The sequence below is a fragment of the Danio rerio genome, chromosome 22, assembly GCF_052040795.2.
Source record: "Danio rerio strain M-AB ecotype USA chromosome 22, GRCz13ab, whole genome shotgun sequence".
Lineage (NCBI taxonomy): Eukaryota > Metazoa > Chordata > Actinopteri > Cypriniformes > Danionidae > Danio > Danio rerio.
This window is the reverse complement of record NC_141042.1, coordinates 5,296,531-5,319,549: the sequence shown is the minus strand read 5'-3', so window position 1 is coordinate 5,319,549 and position 23,019 is coordinate 5,296,531. Positions and strand designations below refer to the sequence as shown.

Here is a 23,019-nt window from a genome sequence, read left to right as displayed (position 1 = left end):
GTGTTTTTTGCTAAAGATCAAATACGAGTATATAAGGGAAAATCAGTCACTCTGAGCTCTGGTGTTACCAAAATGAAGGATGATGATCAGATTCAGTGGAGGTTTGGAACAAAAGAGACTTTAATAGCAGAAATCAATAAACAGACCAACAGATTCTCTGTATTTGATGATGTTCTTGATGGGAGATTCAGAGACAGACTGAAACTGGACAATAAAACTGGATCTCTGACCATCACAGACACCAGAACTGAACATGCTGGAGTTTATAAAGCACAGACCAACAATAAAATCTACACTGTGAAACTTGCACTTTGGAGTGAGTTAAATATCAGTTCCAATTTAATTATTATTAATTAACACAGTTACTAATACAAACATGTTCTAAGTTTCGCTCATTTATTATTTAAAATTCAAATGTAAATTTTCTTTCGTAAACCATCAAATGACCGTCTTAATCTGTCTCTGTTGTTCACAATCTGTTTCTTTCCTGAGTGTTAGGTGAAACAGAAGAGAATAAAGTGTTTGTGGAAATGGGGGATTCAGTCACTCTGAACACTGATTATATTAACATCATGAATGATGATCGGGTTCAGTGGAGGTTTGGAGATGGAGACACTTTAATAGCAGAATTCAATGAACATACTAACAGATTCTCTGTATTTGATGATGTTCTTGATGGGAGATTCAGAGACAGACTGAAACTGGACAAGAAAACTGGATCTCTGACCATTACAAACATCACAGCTGAACATGGTGGAGTTTATAAACTACAGACCAACACTGAAGTCAACTCTGTTACACTCGAAGTTTATGGTGAGCTGAACACTAGCTTCATCTGATTTATTTTTAATCAGCACAAAGATGCAATTAATTACCTGTCATGCTTTTCTGTTTGTTGTTTTATGATATACACTTCATATGTAAATTTACTTTTGTAAACATAAAATGAGCACATTAATCTATGTTATTCATACTCTTTTTTTTTTTTCTGTGTGTTTGGCGATACAGTGAACAGGAAGGAAGTGGCTGTGAAAACAGGAGAATCAGTCACTTTGCACACTGGTTTCACTGAAATTAAGGATGATGATCTGATTCAGTGGAGGTTTGCAAATATCCACTCACTGATAGCTGAAATCAATAAACAAACCAACAGATTCTCGGTATTTGCTGATGGTCCTGATGGGAGATTCAGAGACAGACTGAAACTGGACAAGAAAACTGGATCTCTGACCATCACAGACATCAGAACTGAACATGCTGGACGTTATAAACTACAGAGCGACTATCTTCATATTTCTTTCTATCTCACTGTCTTTGGTGAGTTACAATTGTGTTTCATCTGATTCAACATGTATAACACTAATCCACACACTATTTTGCGTATTTTATTAAATCAAGCTTTCAGAAACAAAAATGGAGCATTGTAAACATATCAAGTCCTCTTTGCACAGCTGATTTAAAGCAGCTCTTAAGCAAGTCTGTGTCTGCTTAGACTTTAGTGTAATGACGTAGTACCGCATTAATTGAACCTAACAAATACCAGCTCTGACCATTTCAATCTCTCGTATTCAAGGCAACTTTAGTATCCAATGCTGTTTTGGTTCAGTGTAAATAAAATGCAAAGCAGTGTCATTCTCATGGCGACCCGAAGAATACCTGTCTGTTTTAGCCAAATAGGCCCTAAGTCATCATCTCCATGATGCTAGCTTTCTGAAACTCCAGCTTGATCTCACGAGAAAACTTAAGTATTTTGCGTTTTGTCAGTTCAGTGGCTAATTTGTACGAATTCGTATGAGTTCAGTCATACGAAAATGTACGATTTTAAATAGGAAGCGTGGCACCCAACCCCACCTTACTAAATTGTAATTAAATTAGATCGTACAAATTCAAACAAATTAGCCACTAAATCAAAAAGTTTTTGAAAACGAATTGCCATGAGATTGCGTTGGCGACTGGTCGCCCACTGAAGCTCAGCAGGGCTGCGCCCGGTCAGTACCTGGATGGGAGACCACATGGGAAAGCTAGGTTGCTGCCGGAAGTGGTGTTAGTGAGGCCAGCAGGGGATGCCCAACCTGCGGTCTGTGTGGGTCCTAATGCCCCAGTATAGTGACGTGGACTCTATACTGCTCAGTGAGCGCCACCTTTTGGATGAGACGTTAAACCAAGGTCCTGACTCTCTGTGGTCATTGGAAATCCCAAGATGTCCTGCGAAAAAGAGTAGGGGTTTAACCCCAGCATCTTGGCCAAATCTGCCCACTGGCCTCTGTCCATCATGGCCTCCTAACCCTCCCCATATCATAAATGGCTTCATCACTCTGTCTCCTCTCCACCGATCAGCTGGTGTGCGGTCTGGTGCAAAATGGCTGCCGTCGAGTCATCCAGGTGGATGCTGCACGCTGGTGGTGAATGTGGAGAAGCACTTTAAGTGCCCAGAAAAGCGCTATATAAATGTAAAGAATTATAATTATTATTATTATCAAGAGGTTTTCGTTTCGTTATGTTATTTTTTAGTTTACGTTTACGCAATTTCTACCTTTTTTAAGGCTAGCCTATTTCTGAAACAAGTAGGCTATGCTGAATTTTGTTTCTTTTTTAGGATTTTTATTTAGTCTATAATGCTATCCTACTATTATGAGTGGTACAGTATAGTTTGGCATGTTTTTATTTCCCTTTTCCACTGTCAAGAGGTACCAAAAGCGAACCCTACTGTACCACTTTTTGGGTGATGGGGGGTCACGTGGCCAGGACTAAGATGGCAGCTTGATTTGAGAGCTCCGACAAACCGTGCAAAATCTAAATTAAATACCCTCAAAAAAAACATCAAACTTAGAAAATAACATCGGCGCTGATATGTCAAAACCTTCCGTGACCAAACAATGTGACATTTTTACCCGAGGACGTAAGGCCAGCGTTAAAACTTCGACGAGTGGATCAAGTGAAGTGGAAGATAACGCCACACACATGGATAACTTAACAGAAGTTTTAAGTGAACTGAAATCGCTCAGAGCAGATATCGGAACCAAGCTGGACAACATTGACAGTCGATTGATCGATATGGCTAGCTCAATGTCAGCGCTGGAAAGTAAAGTGTCCGAGATGAAACGCGATGTTTCTTCCAACGCCGCTCGTGTCGAAGAAGCCGAAGGACGCATTCACGATACGGAAAAGGCACTTGAGAAAGCAGAGGCTGCCCTCGATTCGGCTATGAAACGCATAACTTATCTTGAATCAAAGACAGACGACCTGGAAAATCGAGGCAGAAGGAAAAACCTTCGGCTTAATGGAATTCGGGAAGGTGCCGAAGGCCAAAAGTCTCTTTTTGAGTTTGTAAGTGCCAAGCTACCACAGTGGCTCGAGATGGATCCTGACAAGACGTTTACTTTGGAACGGGTTCACCGCACGCTAGCACCTGAAAAGTCCAACAAAAACAGAGCAATCCTCATCCGCTTTTTAAAGTTTCAAGAGAAGGAATTCGTCTACCGTGAATCCAGGAAGCGAGTCATCACTCACGATGGGGCAAAGATCTATTTCTCACAGGATCTTTCGGCGGAGACGGTGCGCATCCGACGGGGATTCAACCCAGTCACAAAGCTATTTGTGGATATCAACGCTTTCCGAGGGTTTCAACATAATCCTTGCAAGCTGAGAGTGTTGCATGATGGCAAGATTCATCTCTTTTCGAAGCCGCAAGAAGCCGAGAAATTCTATAAAAGCATCCCGCAGCCAATATAAGGGATGGTTTACTGTTGACTACCTGCTGGACTAATCAAAAACTTTGCAGAAATATTCCACCAGTCGTGGTCAACGGTGGACGATCGACGTAGATGTTACAGTAGGGTTGTGTTTAAAATATAACGTTATAAAAGTTGTTGTTTAAGTTAATAACGTTATAATTTGTAAAGGTAATTTATGTCACTTTGGTTTATAAGTTAACCTAATAGGATTGTATTGGGTATTATCGTTGGTTTAATATTCAAAGGGTATTGTTCTATATGTTCTATATGTTTAAAATACACTATTATGTTTGGTTATACGTGCAAAAAGTAAGATGATTTTGCACGGTTGAAGGTCATGGGCTGGGCTACGCAGACTAGTTGCTCCTCGAAGACTGTGGATCAGCGTCCCCAGCGTTTCCAATCAAGGGGAGGGTTAGGCATTTTTGTTGAAAATGCCAGAGTTAAAAAATGTAAGGGGGGAGGGAACCGTTTGCACTCACATCACCAGTTTTTTTAATTTTTTTTATTTTTTATTTTATTTTTTATTTTCCCATTTATTATTTTATCTTCTTTTTATTTTATTTTATCTTTTTCTTTTCTTTTCTTTCTCCATATACTGGGACTTTAACCTATGGATAAAACAAAACAAAGTAGTACCTTAAAAAATATTATAATTACAAGTTGGAATGTCCGGGGGATAAGAAAATTGATAAAACTAAAATTAGTGCTGAATAGATTAATTTATCTCAAATCTAAAATAGTTTTTTTGCAGGAGACACATTTAACTGCGTCCGATATCCATAGCTTGGGTAGAAGATGGCCAGGCCAAGTATTTCATGCAACCTTTAACTCACATGCAAGGGGTGTAGCTATTCTTATTCATAGGTCTCTATCATTACAAGTAACAAAAACTATTCAAGACCCTTCGGGAAGATATATTATTGTTCAAGGAAATATTTTAAAACAAAAAATAAACTTAATAAATATTTATGGTCCCAATGATAATACTCCCTTTTTTGAGAAAGTCTTTCTGACTGTGTCTACATTAGAGGGATTCAATATAATTGGAGGAGATTTTAATTGTACACTCGATCCAAAATTGGATAGGTCCACTCAAATTGATACAACTCATATTCAAAATAGGAAAATGGTAATTGGTTATATGAAAGATTTAAGCTTAATTGAAATATGGAGAAGATTAAACCCAAGTAAAAAAGAATATTCTTGCTACTCAAGTACATATAAAACCCATTCAAGGATCGATTATTTTCTTATTTCAATGGAACTTTTGCCAAACATAAAGAAATGCTGGTATAAAAGCATAGTAATTAGTGATCATGCAGCAGTGTCTTTGGAAATTCATTTAGGTACGGTCGATCGTCATCCTAGATGGAGGTTACAAACCTACTTGTTAAAAGACCCAGATTTTATTACATTTGTAGAAAAGAGTATTGATCAATATTTTGAATTAAACACAAATGAAACTACGGCTAATATTAGATGGGAAGCTTTCAAGGCCTATATAAGGGGAGAAATTATAAGTTACACAAGCGCCAAAACGAAACAAAAAAATCAAGAATTGAAATTACTAGAAGACCAAATTAAAAAATATGAAATTGAAATTAGTATTGATAATAACCCTGACAAATTACATAATTTAGCTATTATGAGAGCCAATTATGATAAGCTAGCAATTGAAAAAGTGGCAAAAACTCTTTTATGGACCAAACAAATGTATTACGATCAAGGGGAAAAAGCTGGTAAATTATTAGCATGGAGGATAAAGAAAATGCAATCTGAAAGGACAATTAAAAGTATAAAATCAAAATCTGGAAATTTAACTTTAGATTCAAAAGAGATTAATGAACGGTTTAGTGATTTTTACCAAACTCTATATAAATCTGAAAGTAATAAAAATATTAATGTGAAAAAAATATTTCTGGATCAGTTACAATTCAGGACCTTATCAGAGGATGAAAAGACAACACTAGATAGTCCATTAACTGTAGAAGATCTTAGTGAAGCTATTGGTGATATGAATAGTGGCAAAGCACCAGGACCGGACGGTCTTCCTATTGAATTCTATAAAACATTTAAAAAACAACTTTTAAGGCCATTATTAGATATGTATGAAGAATCATTTAAAGTAGGAATGCTTCCCGACTCATTAAGATTAGCAATAATAACTTTAATATTAAAACCTAATAAACCCCCAACTGAATGCTCGTCTTACAGACCAATTAGCTTAATGGGATGCGATATAAAGATACTTTGCAAAATACTTTCTAGAAGACTAGACCAGTACCTCCCTCAGTTAATTGCTGATGATCAACAAGGTTTTATACAAAAAAGACAGGGATACCATAATATCAGAAGGGTCTTGAATATATTATATGAGAAACATAATGAGAAAAATACAGCAATGCTATCAATAGATGCATGCCAAGCATTTGACCGGATAGAATGGGACTATCTTTTTGAAGTGCTCCCAAGATTTGGACTTGGTGAAACGTTTCTTAAATGGATTCGGCTTTTGTATACAAACCCAACTGTTGAAATACTAACCAATAATATAATTTCAAAACCTTTTAATTTGCAGCGATCTACCCGTCAAGGATGCCCCTTGTCCCCACTGTTATTTGTACTGGCAGTTGAGCCTTTAGCTATGTCAGTAAGAACAAATCCAGAGATATCAGGTATTACAATTGGGAGGAAAGATCACCGCATTTCTTTATTTGCAGATGACATAATACTATTTATGACAGATATGTTAAATACTATTCCTAAAATTATGAAACTAATTGAAAATTTTGGACTTGTTTCTGGATATAAAATTAACAACTCAAAGTCAGTATTATTATTTCTAAATGAAGAAGAAAGACATAAGCCCATAATAAAGACTCCATTTAGAGTAACTACTGATGGTTTTAGTTATTTAGGTGTTAAAATTATCCCCGACCTTAATAAAATTGTATCAACAAACTATGATCCCCTTATGGACAGAACCACTAAAGTATTACAAAAATGGTCAAATTTACCAATATCTATGATTGGACGAATTAATATAATAAAAATGTCTATTTTACCTAAATTTTTATATTATTTTCAAACACTCCCACTACCGTTACCAAATACATTTTATGATAAACTAAATAAACTGCTTGCCCAGTTCATTTGGAATGACAGAAAAGCCAGACTTCGCCTCAAGCTATTACATTTACCCTATGAAAGGGGAGGTCTGCAATTTCCAAATTTCAGATGGTATTACATGGCTGCCCAGCTGACCACAGCAGTATATTATTTCTACACAACAACGCCCCCAGCATGGGTAGATATTGAACAAACCTCCACCCCAGATTTACCATTAAAAATGTATTTATATTCATCAGATATTAAGTCACTAAAAAAAAATACCAAAAATCCATTTCTAAAAAATACAATTTTAATTTGGCATTCCTCTCATAAATATATAGATAATGTACCCAAATTGTCACAGTTCACTCCTATCTGGGGTAATAAACAATTTATTCCTGGTAATAAAGATGGAGGTTTCAAGTTGTGGAATACAAGAGGCATCCAAAGTATAAGAGATTTGTATGAAGATGGGATTTTACTTTCCTTTGAGCTTTTATGTAAAAAATATGTGGTTCCTAAAAAACATTTCTTTAAATACCTACAGTTAAAGAGTTACATGTCATCAAAAGAAACACAGATTAGTTGTATACCATCTTTATCAAAATTGGAGGAAATAACTATCCAAAATTTAGAAGGAAGAGGTCATGTTTCTATATATTACAATTTTATGGTCAAACATAGTAATGAATCAACATTGGATAAATTAAATGCCTGGAAAGCAGATATGCAAGAGGAGATAGATGAGGCAGACTGGAATTATGTTTGCTTAAAAGCTCAAACGCAAACAATAAATACCAGGTTTAAACTACTTCAATATAAATGGTTAATGAGAATGTATATAACCCCTGTGAAACTTCATCATATGTCTGCTAATATTCCAGATGTGTGTTCTAAATGTTTAGATGATAAAGGTACACTATATCACTGCCTCTGGCAATGTCCTAAAATACAAAAGTTTTGGAAAGATATAACTGAATGTATGTCAGACATGTTTAATATTAAAATTCCTTTAAATGCCAAGCTCTGTATTCTTGGGTTGTATCCTAAGGAACTTACAATTGGAAATACAAGAATTTTGGATTTTGGTTTCCTTCAAGCTAGAAGGGCTATAGCATTATACTGGAAACACATGGATGCTCCATCCATAGAAATGTGGAAAAAAGAAATATTGAACTGTATTGGACTGGAGAGACTAACTTATATTATCAAAGGCAAGCAGAAGAACTTTGACTATCTTTGGGAACCATATATGAATATTATGTAAATTGTGTGTTTGTAAACATGTTTTTTATTTATTAATACTTTTTTTTTCCCCTTTTTTCTTTTTTTTTTCCTTTTGTATTATTATGTTATTGTTTACGTCACACATATATATAATTCAAATATTGTATATGTATGTATGTGCGTATATGTGTGTATGTATGTGTATGTATGTATATGTGTATATGTGTGTATGCATGTATGTATATGTATATATTTATATTTATTATTATAATTATTATTATTATTTTTTTTTTATGTATGGGTGTATATACATAAGAAGGGTGTAGATATGTGCTGTGTAGGCTGCATTGTTGTCTGTATGCCTAGTTGATGGGGTGAAAAGGAAAAAAAATCAATAAACATATTGGGAAAAAAAAAAAACCACTTTTTGGGTACCCTTTTGCAGAGGGTACCTAATTGTAACGCCTGGATACACTCTAGAAGGCAAGGATCGCAGGATTTATCAAAAATGTAGATTTTTTTTTACAAAGACTCACTTGGAAGGACATATGATACACAGGAGACTCAGGAACAACATGGGGTGACAACAATACACAACTCAGAATAACAGACAATGGACTGACTAAACACAAATACACGTGCCATGATGAAAACTAATGACTAACAGGAGTGAGACACAGGTGAAACTCATGAACACAATGAAACATGGGGAAACAGAACAAAGGGGGTCACATAGTATTACACCCCAAGTCTAGGGGAAACAAAAAGGGCATAATAAACAAAGAAAAAACAAATGTGTTGGAGTGGTGGATTTCCCAAACTAAACAAATCTTAAAGCAAAAGATTCCCTTCGGTCGACAACCAAACTCACACACTCAATTGAGAGTATATATGAAGATATTTATTTTAGAAAATAGGGTTTATATATAAATGAGCATTTCGTCAGGGTGACCACAGGCCAAAATAACAAACAAAAGAATCTATAAAATAAAGCCATTAAATTTCCTATTACTATTTAAAGAAAAATACAAGAATCTTACCTGACTCCCTAACATAAACAAAGTCAAAAGTAATCAAATAAATAGGCAGGTCACCCCTACACGCTCAAACTCTCAAAAATATTTAAACATATGATGGTCATCAATACAAAGTTGGCTGTTGTTGGTCGTCGGCCAAAGGGGTGAGGGAAACCCAGGAGCTTCACTCCAAACACCGAACACAGCAGAAATGAGCTCTTCGAACCCTGCCGGAAGCTCCTTTTTTATACGTGCTTTTGCGACCAGCAGCCAATCAAAATAGGGAATCACGCCGGTATGTGAGCCTATGAAACAACAGAAAAACAACAAGAAGGCGGGACAAAAGAAAAAGACAGGACAATCCGCAATAATAAATAAATAAATAAACTCCAGTCGTAACACATAGTGAAAACAAACACACATGGAGAATGGAAACATGTGGACGGTCATAAGACTAACCCCCCCACTGAAGGTGCGTCCTCGTACCTTTAACAGGAGAGACGAGGAAACAAGATGGGAAGGAGAGGCCAGGGAGGAGTCACAGTAGGATGGAGCCAGGAAGGGAGCTGGAGCAGGAGGCATAGGACCCAGGACACAGCCAGGAGGATGGCCCAAGGTGGAGTCGACGAAGGGAGAAGCCATGGAGGAGGAGTGGTCACTGACTCCAGGGGGTGGACCAAGGTGATGGTCCCAGAGGGCCGAGGTGGAGCGGACGGCTCACCTAACCGAGGCGAAGACATGGGTCCGGATGTCCGGGTCAGAGCCAGACCAACAGAGGACCGAGGCGTAGCTGGAGAGAATAAAGAGCTCAACGTACAAACGTGAGAGTGACAGTTGAAAAAAAAAGAAACAAATGATTCTTTCAGCAACCTGAAAGATGAACAAACTGCCATTATTAATAATTATTATCATCACCTTTTGCACTAATATGAACTCGGAATGACAGAAATACTTTCTAATAAGATGTTAGCGTTACATATGCTGGTGAAGAATAAGGATGAGATGTTTGTGCTGACTGTATACGTTTCGTATTCTTTATGAACCCAAATAAGGACTAAATATATGTTGTTGTTGTTGTTGTTTTTTTGTAATTGGTAACATTTTAGAGACTCTTTTGTCTTGTATAAGTTAATGGCAGATGTACTATGTAACGGAACAGTAGGCTATTTTGCTTAATTACGATATGAGAACATTGAGTGAGGATGATGTCGACTGCAACTTTCTGCTGTATGCCACGGCTACTAAAAGCGTACCATTGGTAGCCTTTGGCAGTGGAGATACAAGCCTGATAAAGGTGACCCATACTGAACCGTACTGAACCATTCAGTTAAAATGAGGCATTATTTCTGTATTTCTGTCAGGTGGATCCCTGAAAGCACCACATTCTTTTGTGTCCGCAATGTATTTTGTCTTTCTGCATTGCCAACTTTTGCTTAATGTGTAATTTAGCACGTTTCATTATTATAGCCGTTTCACTGAGTGGTTTGGTACGGTTCAGTTCGGTACGATCTTTACGTCCTTTTTCCACTATTAAAAAGTACCTAAAAGCGAACCATACTGTACCACTTTTTGGCTACCCTTTGCAAAGGGTACCTAGCACATCAAAAGGGTACCAAAAGGCGGAGCTAGATGCGCAGATGAACGCTATTGGTCTACAGAGAATCGTCACTCGCGCATACACAAGGGGAGAATGGAAACAAAGAAACAGACAGTTTTAAATTCACAGCCAAGTCATTACACCGTAACAATATATACATATAATAACAAGCCATGGTTGACCAGAGCTCAAACAAACATTGTCGTCATCTTAATGAACAGCCACAAAGCCAAGAAGAACAAAATCTGCAGTGTCCTGTTGTTGTTTTACTAGGCCGTCTAAAAGTGCGAGGGGTTTCACGGTTTCCAGGAAGCTCGCGATCGCTTAGTTTCATTCTCACTGTCGAGTTTATTATTGGGTTTTGAATGCTCTACTGTGGATGAGTCTTGTGTTCTTCGGTCTCTTGATTTCTCCTCATTTCTCTTTATTCTCTGGTGTTTTCAGCTCTGCCTGTTCCTGTCCTCATCCTCAACTCTTCTCAATGTCCTTCATCCTCATCTTCATCAGTGCAGTATTGTTCAGTGCTGTGTTCAGTGGTGAATGTGAGCGCTGTGAGTCTCTCCTGGTACAAAGGAAACAGTTTATTGTCCAGCATCAGTGTGTCTGATCTCAGCATCAGTCTCTCTCTACCTCTGGAGGTGGAATATCAGGAGAAAAACACCTACAGCTGTGTGATCAACAACACCATCAGCAACCAGACTCAACATCTGGACATCAGTCAACTCTGTCCCACATGTTCAGGTACAGCAGAGCTGATATTAGTGGATGGCAGTGCTGATATGAAGCTTTATTGACTGATCTGAGCTCAGTTTGATGTGTTTGTTCCTCAGGCTCTGTTCACTGCTGTGGTCCTACTGAAGCTGTGATCCGATTGGTCCTCTCTGTTCTGGTGGGCGTGGCTACTGTCATTATTGTGCTTTATGACATCAGATCCAGAAGAGCTGAACAAGATCAAGCACATATTCACGCATCACAAACCTGAATGATGATGTCAGAGAACTGCTTTCAGTCATTTCAGCTTCATTTATTTTGAAGATTTTAGATGAACCTGATGGTTCTGATGCAGCTCATGTGAGGGTTTGACAGAAATACAGCAGCAGACTTCAAATACAAAGCTTTGCTTTCATTTAGCTCAGTACAACAGGCTTTACTAATGAACATTTAATATATGATTGAATTTTTCATGTTTGTTTTGTAGTGTTACTATTTTACAGATTCAGTTTGATTTACTGTTTATATTTCTCTAAAATAAGACACAGATCTTGCTTCACTGTGCATTTGTCAGATGTATTTGCTTGTCTTCATCAATAAAGTTTTCTCTGTCTAAATGTAAAGTCTCTTCATGTTGTATTTGATTGTGTCGAGCGCCCTCTGGAGGAGTAAAACAGTTGAGCAGAGCAGAAATCTTCATCTTCATGATCTGCACAAATTCACAAACATAAATCATGACGTCATTTCACTTGTAATCTTCATTTATTTGTAATGGCTTTATGTTTTCATTTGCTGATCTTTCCACCCTGAAAGATTTCAGATCAAACTGCAACTCGAGCATTAGTGCTATTAAATGTGTGTCGAGATAAAAGATGGCTGATTCACTGATTTATCCTCTTTAACACTTACAGGACTTTTAGATCACTTCTTATTACACTTTACCCTGTCGTGTTATTATTGTGCAGATCAGATGTCCATCCTATCAAGATCCTTTCATCGATAATGTTTACGTTGTTATTTAAGCTCTCTTTATACTGATAAAAGTATTATTATTATTGTTAAAACTCGAGCTGGACATTTCCCCGTTTTACAGAGCGATCACACACACCGTAAAAACCCAAGTTAGTACACTTTGTTGCAGGTTACAGCTGTCCTGTAATGAGTATCTTCACCAGCAGAGGGCGCTGAGAGTTTCATCAAGATTCATCGCACACCACCTTGAAGAAACGGCTATCGGCTAATTGCTGATCATAGATATATACACTAGATATCGCATAGGGACCCTGAGCATGCGTCAATAGCGCCGCCACATTGGTTCAGTGCTCCCAGAACAAATGTCATTCAACCGCACTAGTCAAGACAGTGTTATTCTACGGGTGTCCTTAAATAGTGGTAGTCTACAGGTGTAGAGCAAACAAAGAAAACAAAGCACAGGGGCAGAACATTTCATAGGTAATATTACATTTTTTCTGTTTTTGTATGTTCTGAACTTTTGTGTTAATCAGGTAACGTTATTGATGATAACAGTCACTTACTGCATTCACCATAAGGCAAAGCAGCTCCAACTCATACTAAACACTCGGCTTATGCTAGTTTTGTTGAATAAAATCAGCAAACAATGCAAAAGAAATATGACAACGTGATGCTGCACTGCCAGAAACTTGTATTATTGTCGGCTAATGTTAGTGAAAGAGTCGTTCGGGGGATTCATTCACAAACTAATCGTTCCCTCCGTCAGTATGAGCAGTGAAAGCAGGAGAGGAGCTGTGTTTCAGGACATGATGAGATCAAATTTAACAGGGAGGGTGAATAGTACATTTCTGTACACACAAACACAAGCTTTTTGTCAGGAATGCCCGTGCGGTCACTGATCCATCAATGTAGAAAAGTGATGTAAAATTATCATTTTCGTAATTAGAAAAAAAAAATTAAACTCCCGATCATAGATATATGTGTATATGTGTATATCTCTGGCTTTGGATGGCCACAGTCCTCCACTGTACCTTGGTCCCGCATTCATTTCAAAGGAGTGCTACTCTGTAGCAAGATGGCGGCGCTATTGATGCATTCTGTCCAATAGACAACAATAGGCCAGGCGACATCTAATGTATATATCTATGATTGCTGATTAGCAAAAGACAGACATTATTATTAAAGGTAGGCACATATTATCTTGAAACTCTTCATGACTGTTTTAAAGTGTGGTATAAACGCTCACAAAACTTTTAGCATTACAAGTCAATAATTCATTCACAGCAAGTGGGTTTAGATAATAATATATTAACTTAATGATTATATTCGCCAAATGTAACCTGTACATTTGCAGTGTGTACTCTAAACGAGGTTTCATTTATTTTCCTATTTAAGGACATATTTTCCCACAAGCACAAATATAAGTGTCTCTCCACAGTTCCTCCAGCAGGCGGCGCTCGACGCTTCACAAGCTGTTTCTGTCTTTACTCTATTGGAGACTCAAATATTGTTCAGTCTTACTTGTGTTCATATTTCCTCTTCTTCATCATCTGGCGATGTGGTTTGATGTTTTTGCTGAACGTTCAAGGTTACTGAAGTAACCCTTCGGGGAACGGAAGTGCTATAAGTGGATTTGAGGTTCTAAATCCACGTATGGGAGGATTCGGTTCATAAGTCGCTTGTCTGAAAGAGTATTGAACGGGCCAATGAAAGAATGAATTGGCAGTGTAAGCTTGCGCAGGTGTGCTGCATCGCCAATTAACTGAGCATATAAGCACACCTGGCGCCAGCAAACGCCATTCAGGGACAGTCATTATGGTGACTGAGTATAGCACTTCCGTTCCCCTCCTCGGGGAACGAAGGGTTACTTCAGTAACCTTGAACGTTCCCCTTCGGTTGGGGAACTCCAGTGCTATAAGTGGATTTGATGTTCTAAATCCACGTATGGGAGCCATTGAAAGCGCAATAATGACTGCACCTTACCAACGCCTCCGATGAGAGGGCAGTAAGGGAAGCGTGACGTACCCAAATCATGGAAGGCGCGGTCCTCCAACGTGCCCTTGGCCCTAACTTATCCCTACTTCAAAAGAAGCTTTACGGAATAGGTATATTTTTTTGGGAGTCCCTAGCGTCTAGATAATTCTAGGAAATACGACAGTACGTTGAGAAGCGTGCAATCCCGGTAGGGAGGACGCTGCGGAGACCATCCGCACCCAATAGGGAGACAAATGGAATTACATATAGACTAACCCTAAGGAGGGGGAATGCGCATAAGATGGTGGTTAGCGGATAGGGAAGGCACGGGTCCACCCAGGGGGGGACTTAACCGTGGCGGAAAATAAGTGTATGGGGATCACCAACGGGGATCGCACATAGCAGGCACCTATACCCAAAAACGCGGGCTGACCAACGGGCAGACTTAACGTAGTGGGCCAGCAAGTGACTCCTCAGCTGAGTCAGTGCTGGGGGCCTCGGAGGAATCTGCAGGGCTTACCGATGGGGAAATTTACTGACAGACAGGAAGGTGCACATCTCTCTGTGTTAGGGAAAAGGGCACCGCAAGCGTGATACAACACCCCACCGAGTTGTTTTCTCAATCACCAAGGGTTACCTAACACCCTTGAGGAAACCGGCTCCACTTGCAGATTGTAAAACCTTGCAAATGTGTTGGGTGTCACCCAGCCCGCAGCTCTACAAATGTATGTTAAAGAGGCGCCATGTGCGTCTTGGAACTCGATCTAGAAGCCAGTGCTGAAGTGGTCTCATATGAAGCAGTTCGAGCGGCGTGACGACCGCAGCGGATGCCATATGCCCCAGGAGCCTCTGAAAGTATTTCAGTGGGACCACTATTTTGCTGTCGAGCTGCCTTAGACAGTTCAGCAACAGGCGAGCGCACTCTCCGGAGAGGTGCGCTACCATGGTGACCGAGTCCAGCTCCAACCCGAAAAAAGAGATCCTCTGCACCGAGGCGAGTTTACTCTTTTCTCGGTTGACCTGCAACCCCAATAGGCGAAGATGCCGGAGCACCTCGTCTCTGTGCATAGTCAATTACTCCCGCGAGTGGGCTAAGCAGCCAGTCGTCGAGATAATTGAGTATGCGGATGCCCGCAAGCCAAAGGGGCGCTAAGTCACCCTCCGCGAGTTTGGTGAAGAACCGCGGAGACAGAGAGTGTCCGAAGGGGAAGACCTTGTATTGCCACGCTTGACCTTCGAACGCAACCGCAGAAACTGGCGGTGACGCGGAAGAATGGAGACATGAAAATACGTGTCCTTCAGGCCTATAGCTGCAAACCAATCCTGAGAACGAACGCATCGGAGGATGCGCTTCTGCGTAAGCATTCTGAACGGCAGCTTGTAAAGGCAGCGGTTCAAAACATGCAGATCCAGGATTGGCCGTGACCCACCGCTCTTTTTGGGTACGATGAAGTACGGGCTGTAAAACCTGCTCTCCATCTCGGCTGGAGGAACTGGCTCGATTGCACCCTTCGCCATGAGGGCAGCAATCTCCTCTCGCAAGACAGGGGCGGACAGGGGATTGACCCTGGTGAAATACACGCCCGTGAACTTGGGAGGCCGTTTCGAGAACTGAAGCTCATAGCCGAGTCTGATTGTGCGTATGAGCCACCGCTAGGGGGGAGGGCTAACCAGGCAGGCAGAGCCCTCGCTAATGGCGTCATCGCAACAATCACTGACGTACCAGCGGAGGGGCAGCGAGGAGCGTGTGTGCTTTTTCTTTTCTTTTTTTCTTTTCTTTTTTATTTTTATAGCGCATTTATTGTGTATGGCCGTACACCCAAAGCGCTTCACAATCATGAGGGGGGGTCTCTCCACACCACCACCAGTGTGCAGCATCCACTTGGATGATGCGACGGTTGCCACAGGACAACGGCACCAGTTTGCTCACCACACACCAGCTATTGGTGGAGAGGAGAGACAGTGAAAGAGCCAATTCGGTGGAAGGGGATGATTGGGAGGCCATGATCGTAAGGGCCGATAGAGGGACTTTGGCCAGGACACCGGGGTTACACCCCTGCTCTTTCACGAGAAGTGCCATGGGATTTTTAATGACCACAGAGAGTCAGGACTTCGGTTTAACATCTCATCCGAAAGACGGCGCCCATTGACAGTTTAGTGTCCCCTTCACTTTTACTGGGGCATTAGGACTCACACAGACCACAGGTTGAGCGCCCCCTGCTGGCCTCACTAACACCACTTTCAACAGCAACCTAGTGTTCCCTAGTGGTCTCCCATCCAGGTACTGACCAGGCTCAGCCCTGCTTAGCTTCAGTGAGTAACCGGTCTTGGGCTGCAGGGTGACAGCGAGGGTCCGGGGGGATCCGGGGAGCGTGAGGGTCCCACAGAAGAGCTGGAGGAGAGCGATTCGCTCTGGCTCCGCACCCTGACTCCGGAAAGGGGGCTTGGGGGCTGGGAGAAGGAAGACTGCTCCCCAGCGGAGCGGCGGAGCATGTAGACACTGCGAGCTGAGAGGTGGCGCGTCCCAGACTGGCAGGGCTTGCAGTGCTCGTGAGCCACTGGCGGAGCGCACCGAGCCTGCGAGCTAGAGAGCACAGTGTCTCAGACTGGCAGATTTCGGGCTGTCACATCCGGGGAAGTGGAAAAGTGCCCTTTCATTTCATGGCAGTAAAAGGTGCCATTGGAAATGTCGCCCCGCCTTCCAGCGGGGAAGAGCAAGTTCCCTCTTCTCCAGATGACCTGTCCCAGGGACGCTTCGCGGTCCGTTGCCGGACTTAGCGGCGTTCTGGGCAGGGGAAGCTGCCTGCTTTCGAGGTGCTCGACGCGCTCGCTTCGCCAGAGGTGGGGGCGGTGCAGCTCTCGTAGGCGGGCGCCTTCGGCGAGGAGCAGGTATGGATGGCACGGCGGGCGGAGCGGGTTTACGGATCCGCCGATAAGACATAACCCATCATACTGCTCTCTCACTGCCTCAAATTCCTGGGTGAATTCGCAGACAGTGTCGCCGATCAGCTTGGGATATGGGCGAGTCAAGAAAGCGGACTTTGTCGACTTCGTGCATACCAGCCAAGTTTTAGTCAGGGGTGGCGCTCCTGGACCACTAGTGTGGACATCGTCCTCCCCAAAGCACACAGAGCGGACTTAGTAGTCCGAAGAGCTTAGTCGGCTGCGGTGCGAAACTCATAAGCCTGGGTTGGACCCACCCTCGTGCAGCTCGGTCAGCGCCTGCGCTTGGTAGCGCTGGTAGGTGGCTATCGAATGCAAGGCGGAAGCAGCCTGGTCCGTAGCTTTGTAAGCTCTAGCTCCGAGGGAGCAGAAACTCACAGGCATTGGATGGGAGACGAGGCGGACCCCGCCAAGTAGAGGCGCCGCGCGGATTAACCGCCATCGCGCACTTAACCTGAGGAATCGCCACATACCCCCTGGCCGCTTCACCACCAAGAGTGGTGAGGGTGGAGTGACACTCAGCACGAGCAGAAAAAAAGTGCCCTTCAAATCCGCGTGAGCCTACTGTGCACCTCCAGGAAGAAGGGAACGCCCCTTTAGTCGAAGCAGCCCGGGAAAGCACGGCTAACACATCCGTTTCAGGATCCGTTTTGACAGCGCTCACCTGCCCGAAGGGGGCGAGCGGGTCTGGATCATCATCGGACAATGAAAGCTCACCCTCCGATGCCACGGTGGATGTATGTAACGCAGTACCCGTGCCCATCATCCGAGGACAGGAACCCACAGCATCCAGAAACGCACAGTCGGAGCGCCGTCCTGAAAAGGACGTGCTGCACGACTGTGTTGCTCTCTTTGTGAAGTTGCAACTTTATACGCACCGCTCTGGAGGACCGGACCGGAAGTGTTTCTGTGCTTTATTTCTCTTGTGAGACTCTTATTTTTACAGTTCATACAAAAAACAAACAAACAACTTTACAATCTAGAAAGTGAATCCATTAACAGTCAAATAAGAGCTCAGGGTCAAATATCACGGACACAACACTAAATAACAGCAGCAGATGCAGATATCAGATCAACACTCATGAGGCGTTTCTCTCTTCTGCTGTTAGTTTCCATATAAGGCCAGAATTCATCTGAAAAAGTAAGATCAGCACATTTTATGATGTTAAAGAAGATTAAGTGAACGGAAACAGGTTGTAGGAGGGTTCATATTAAATCAGATAAATATCTTAGCTAATTCTGGAGAATTTTCACACCTTTTCAGAGCTGCCATCTTGAGCTCTTCAGTGAACTGATGAAGAAAATGTTTCTCAAGTTAGTTTTGCTCTGTTTGTGTCGTCTGGTTGGTGAGTTCTTAATCTCTCTTATTACAGTTCTTTCAGCAACAGATTCAGTGTTTATTTGTTCTAATAGTTGATTAAAAAGCTCCATCATTAGCTGTAATTGTGATGTGATTCTTATCTGAAGTGAAAGTTTTCTGTGTGTAATGTTCAGATCAACTTCAGTTCCTGCAAATTAGAGTTTTATTCTGAATCAGCACAAAGATCTGATTATTAATCTACATGTTATGTCAGTTTTGTTGTTTAAGCTGATGATCTTTTCTGTTAATATTGATTTAGCCTTGAATGAGCAGTGTATAGTCAGCCATCTTTATATCCTTCCTATAGCAGTATATATTATGGGCTCTATTTTACTGATCTAAGCGTGATGTCTACAGCTCATGATGCAGAAGCACTAAGGGTGTGTCCGAATTCACTTCTGGGATCTGGGTCTATGTGCTGGTGCATGATCTAAAAGTGTTGTCCTCATTCTCAATGATTTATCCGTGTGTTTTGAGCATGATGTGCATTAAACCCAAGGGCGTTGGTTTGCACTTGACATTGGTGGGGACTGGTAAATACAAACCCCCCACACCCCCGCCAAGAATAAATATTGTTTTATATTGTCAAGAAATATGGAGACCCAAGCGCAAGGGAGAAGATTAAAGGAATTTATTAAACAGAACCAAATCCACAATTCTGCTCTCCTTGGCAGTAAGTAACAGTCACTCAAAAATATAGAAACACAGGCAGTCTGTAAACGACCCTCCTCTGGGTGGTGGACTGATCAAACGAAAGAGATCCTCTCAGTATAACAGTAATAAGTTAGGACAGACCTCAGGGAGCCAAGCAGATGAGACCTCACACGAGCGTGGACTGTGGGCAGAGCAGAGGTGAGCCAGAGCACAGATAACAGGATCAAACGTGGTGAAATAGACAATGCAAGACTTGACGAGACGCAGTGCAAAGTGCGAAACTATCTTGAACAGGGAACCGGTAACTCACGCAACAGTAGAACACAGAATCAATTAACAAGCACAGAACGACGGAGAAGGGGAGACTAAATAGCTACAATAAGCAGGGAGAACTGGTGAGAGGGATGGGGACGGGGAAACAAGCAAATTGATAACAGGTGAAACTGCATACAAATGATAATACACAAGAGGGAGACAGAGAAGTCAATAAAAACCCCGACATATATATATATATATTGCTATTTATTATTTAACTGCTAATAAAATGTATTATGAAGTAATCCTCTCTTCTTACAATTTATTAAGTTCAATTAAATAGTCATGCACGTAGCCAAGGAGGGTCAGGTGGTTTGAAAAACCAAAAGTTGGATTATTGAATTTGAATTTGAACTTGAATTTATCTTATTATTTAAATGGTCAGTTTGTTATTTGCCTTTAGGCTTCAGTTTTTCATTAAAGTCAAGTTTTAACAGATTTCCCAAAGAAAATTATGATAAAAATTGTATTTTAAAAATAAGTATATTTACATATTTGAAGAGTTTAGATGCAAAAACCTCTAAATGCCATTTAATATTTTCTTCTAAAATTATAATTTATAAAACTCCTGTGTGTGGACTCAGTGATTTTACTTTTATAGTGACAAATACGTTCTTTTCATTGATTTAAAGTGAAATAACTGAACATAAATATACGAGGCTGAGAAAAAGGCTCATTTTACATGGCATTTAGAGGTTTTGGCATCTGAACTCTTAATTTCTTTATTCTAAGAATTTAAAGTCCTAATTTCAAATTCAAAGTATTTTTATTATTTATAAAACTGTAATAAAACTTACAGTTAAAATGTGTAAATAAAGCAATTAGACAAAATGGTAGGAAACAGTTTTGGTACATCAAAAAGTGAAGTTATAATAATAATCCAACAAGATTACCCAGCAAAAATCAGTTCTTAATATGTCACTAAAATGTCATATTTATACCTCAATTAAACAGAAAATCAGGTGAATAACTGCAAAAAGGTTCAGTTTTTCAGAAAACAAATAACCCCTTTCAAGAAAACTGGCTACAGGCCTGGAAGTGTCATGTTAAAATAATGTTTATTAACTGATAAAGAGAGAGTTTAATAAAGACTTTCATTAATTTTTCGTACAAATTAAATATGTCTCATAGTATTATTAAAAGATGGAGCACAGGCTGTAGTTTTTCTGACGAACTGTTTCAACCGAAATTGGACATGTTACTCTAAGAGTGTCACGGTCGGTGAGGGGAAAAGGAGCGAGGACTCAAGTGCAAAGAAATAATGGGTATTCATTGATAAAAAATAAAAAACAAAACAGCAAAACAAACTACCCCGGGGGGGGAAAATATCAATAAAACAAATAAACAAACAAACAAACTAGACTGGGCAGGCTGGCAAACTGGAGAACAGGAGACCAGGACAAGACAGGAAACGATGACAGCTGATGACGAACTGGCACAGAACAGAAAGCATGAGGGGATTATAAATTAGAAGTAAATTGACACAAACAGGTGAACGTGAAAAACTAATAATGAGTTAACACGGAGGGTGGGACTAGACAATAGACGGGAGAGCGCATGACAAAGACAAGACAAGCCATGCGCTCACATAAAACAGGACAAGAACATGCAGCCAATGAGAACTCATTAACCGCATGTTCATGACAAGACAAGCACAACACTGAAGCACACGACAAAAGCACGTGACCACGATGTAAACACATAGCCACGTGCTTTGACAAGAGACGCATGACACAAGCACACAATGAATGAAAACACTCACCGTGCGCTCACACACGCAGCATGCATGCTTCATCCCAGCGCCGACCAAAACCGAAACCAACTAGACTGAGACGCTGGGAATGAAACACCATGCTGCAGACAGACGAAAACACAAACACGAGTACAAGAGCGCACGTGTCCGAGGCACGCAGAGCCCGCGCGGCCGCATCAAGCAGGAGCGCGCACGCTCTGTGCACACCCACGAAGGCGCGCGCACACGGAGACACACAGAATGACAGAAACAAGTGCTCGACACGAGAAAACTTAAGCCAAGCACAACAATACAGGACTAGACAAGACTAGTGTCCGGATTCTGCCACCAAAACAAGAATTTACATGACCAGAGTGGCAGAAACCTGACAAAGAGATTAGGAGAACTGGCATGGTCATATCCGTGTACATGTAGGTGTTTATTCTGCAGGTAGTCTTCAGGGAATATTGTTCACAGACTATATCAGTCTGATTTAACGTTAGACTGACCGTAAAAGTGGTGAAAAACACTCGCAATAGCAGCATTATCATGATGGACTCATTCAGTAGCGAACTTGAGTTCATGTGACTTACACTTTTCGTTGAAAAAAGCTCTTCATGTCCACCTTTTTTTGCTACCTCCATCCTCACCTGTGCATGTCACACAACTCACACACATAGGGAAATTCCCCCCGCGCAGTTGTTTTGGCTCTGCTTGTATCTGAAAGCAGCCTCTCACATGACAGCAGGGAAAAGCACAGCCAATCACAATGTTCATATGTGTTTGGGGGCGGTGCGACTCGAGGAGAGAACGTGATTTAACCCTTCCGCCATGTCTAGGTTTATACTGACAGCGCGATGTTTTTAAGTGAATTAAATTATTGGTGGAGACGTTTCAGTAGTTGTTGGATATTGGTGGGGACACGTCCCACCCTAAATCTACGCCCCTGATTAAACCAGAGTCTCATCTCCCATTCCCTTCAAGAGTCAGTTTCATCACGCCATGGCCACTGACTCTTTCAAGGTCTGATTTACAAACATATGCACTTAATATATTTGCCAACCACTGATTGCGTTTTATATATCATATCAGCATTCTTTCTATACACATAGCACAGGGATGTCAAAGTCATTTCCTGGAGGGCCGCAGCCCTGCACAGTTTAGTTCCAACCCTAATTAAACACACCTGATCAAACTAAGTGAGTCCTTCAGGCTTGTTTGAAACCTACAGGTGAGTGTGTTGGAGCAGGGTTGGAACTAAACCGTGCAGGGCTGCTCAAGGAATTGAGTTAGACAACCCTGACATAGCAGGTACGTATCGGGCCATAGAAGAATGAAAAATGTACAGTGATTAGGATCGTCACGAAGCCCGTGTGCATAAGGCTACGCTAAAGTGTTTTAGCTCTTTCCTGTTAAATCTGGGAACTCTACACCTCTGCTTCAATGCTAATAATTCAAACTCGTTATGCAGAACATGATCAGGATCAGACATGATATTATTAGCTGATCTCATCAGGTTGTTCTAATAGACTGAGTCTTACAGCTTTTCTAGAGGTCGACCTACAATCTTAGAGCAGATTTTAATGGATTAAACAAGCTTGTTTTCAGCGTTCCTGACAGACTCCTACAGCAAATAGAGTCACAGTATTGAATCAAACTCATTATCACAG

General features: G+C 41.1%; 1 protein-coding gene across 5 annotated transcripts in view; it reads left to right on the top strand.

Annotated features, from left to right (window-relative positions):
• LOC137489036 (uncharacterized) overlaps positions 1 to 23,019 on the top strand; it is a 55,579-nt gene that overhangs the window by 5,240 nt on the left and 27,320 nt on the right. Inside the window, exons 3-7 of one of the 5 annotated variants that reach the window (XM_087303445.1) lie at positions 17 to 316; positions 499 to 813; positions 1,009 to 1,317; positions 11,133 to 11,429; positions 11,519 to 12,022. The exons of 2 other annotated variants lie outside the window; for them this stretch is intronic. In XM_087303445.1, coding sequence (XP_087159571.1) covers positions 17 to 316; positions 499 to 813; positions 1,009 to 1,317; positions 11,133 to 11,429; positions 11,519 to 11,670 — 1,373 coding nt within the window. In that variant the 3' untranslated portion in view covers positions 11,671 to 12,022. Of the gene's footprint in view, positions 1 to 16; positions 317 to 498; positions 814 to 1,008; positions 1,318 to 11,132; positions 11,430 to 11,518; positions 12,023 to 18,336; positions 18,635 to 23,019 lie in introns of those variants that run through there. 2 more of the 5 variants (XR_015521485.1, XM_087303446.1) reach the window with 2 other exon arrangements.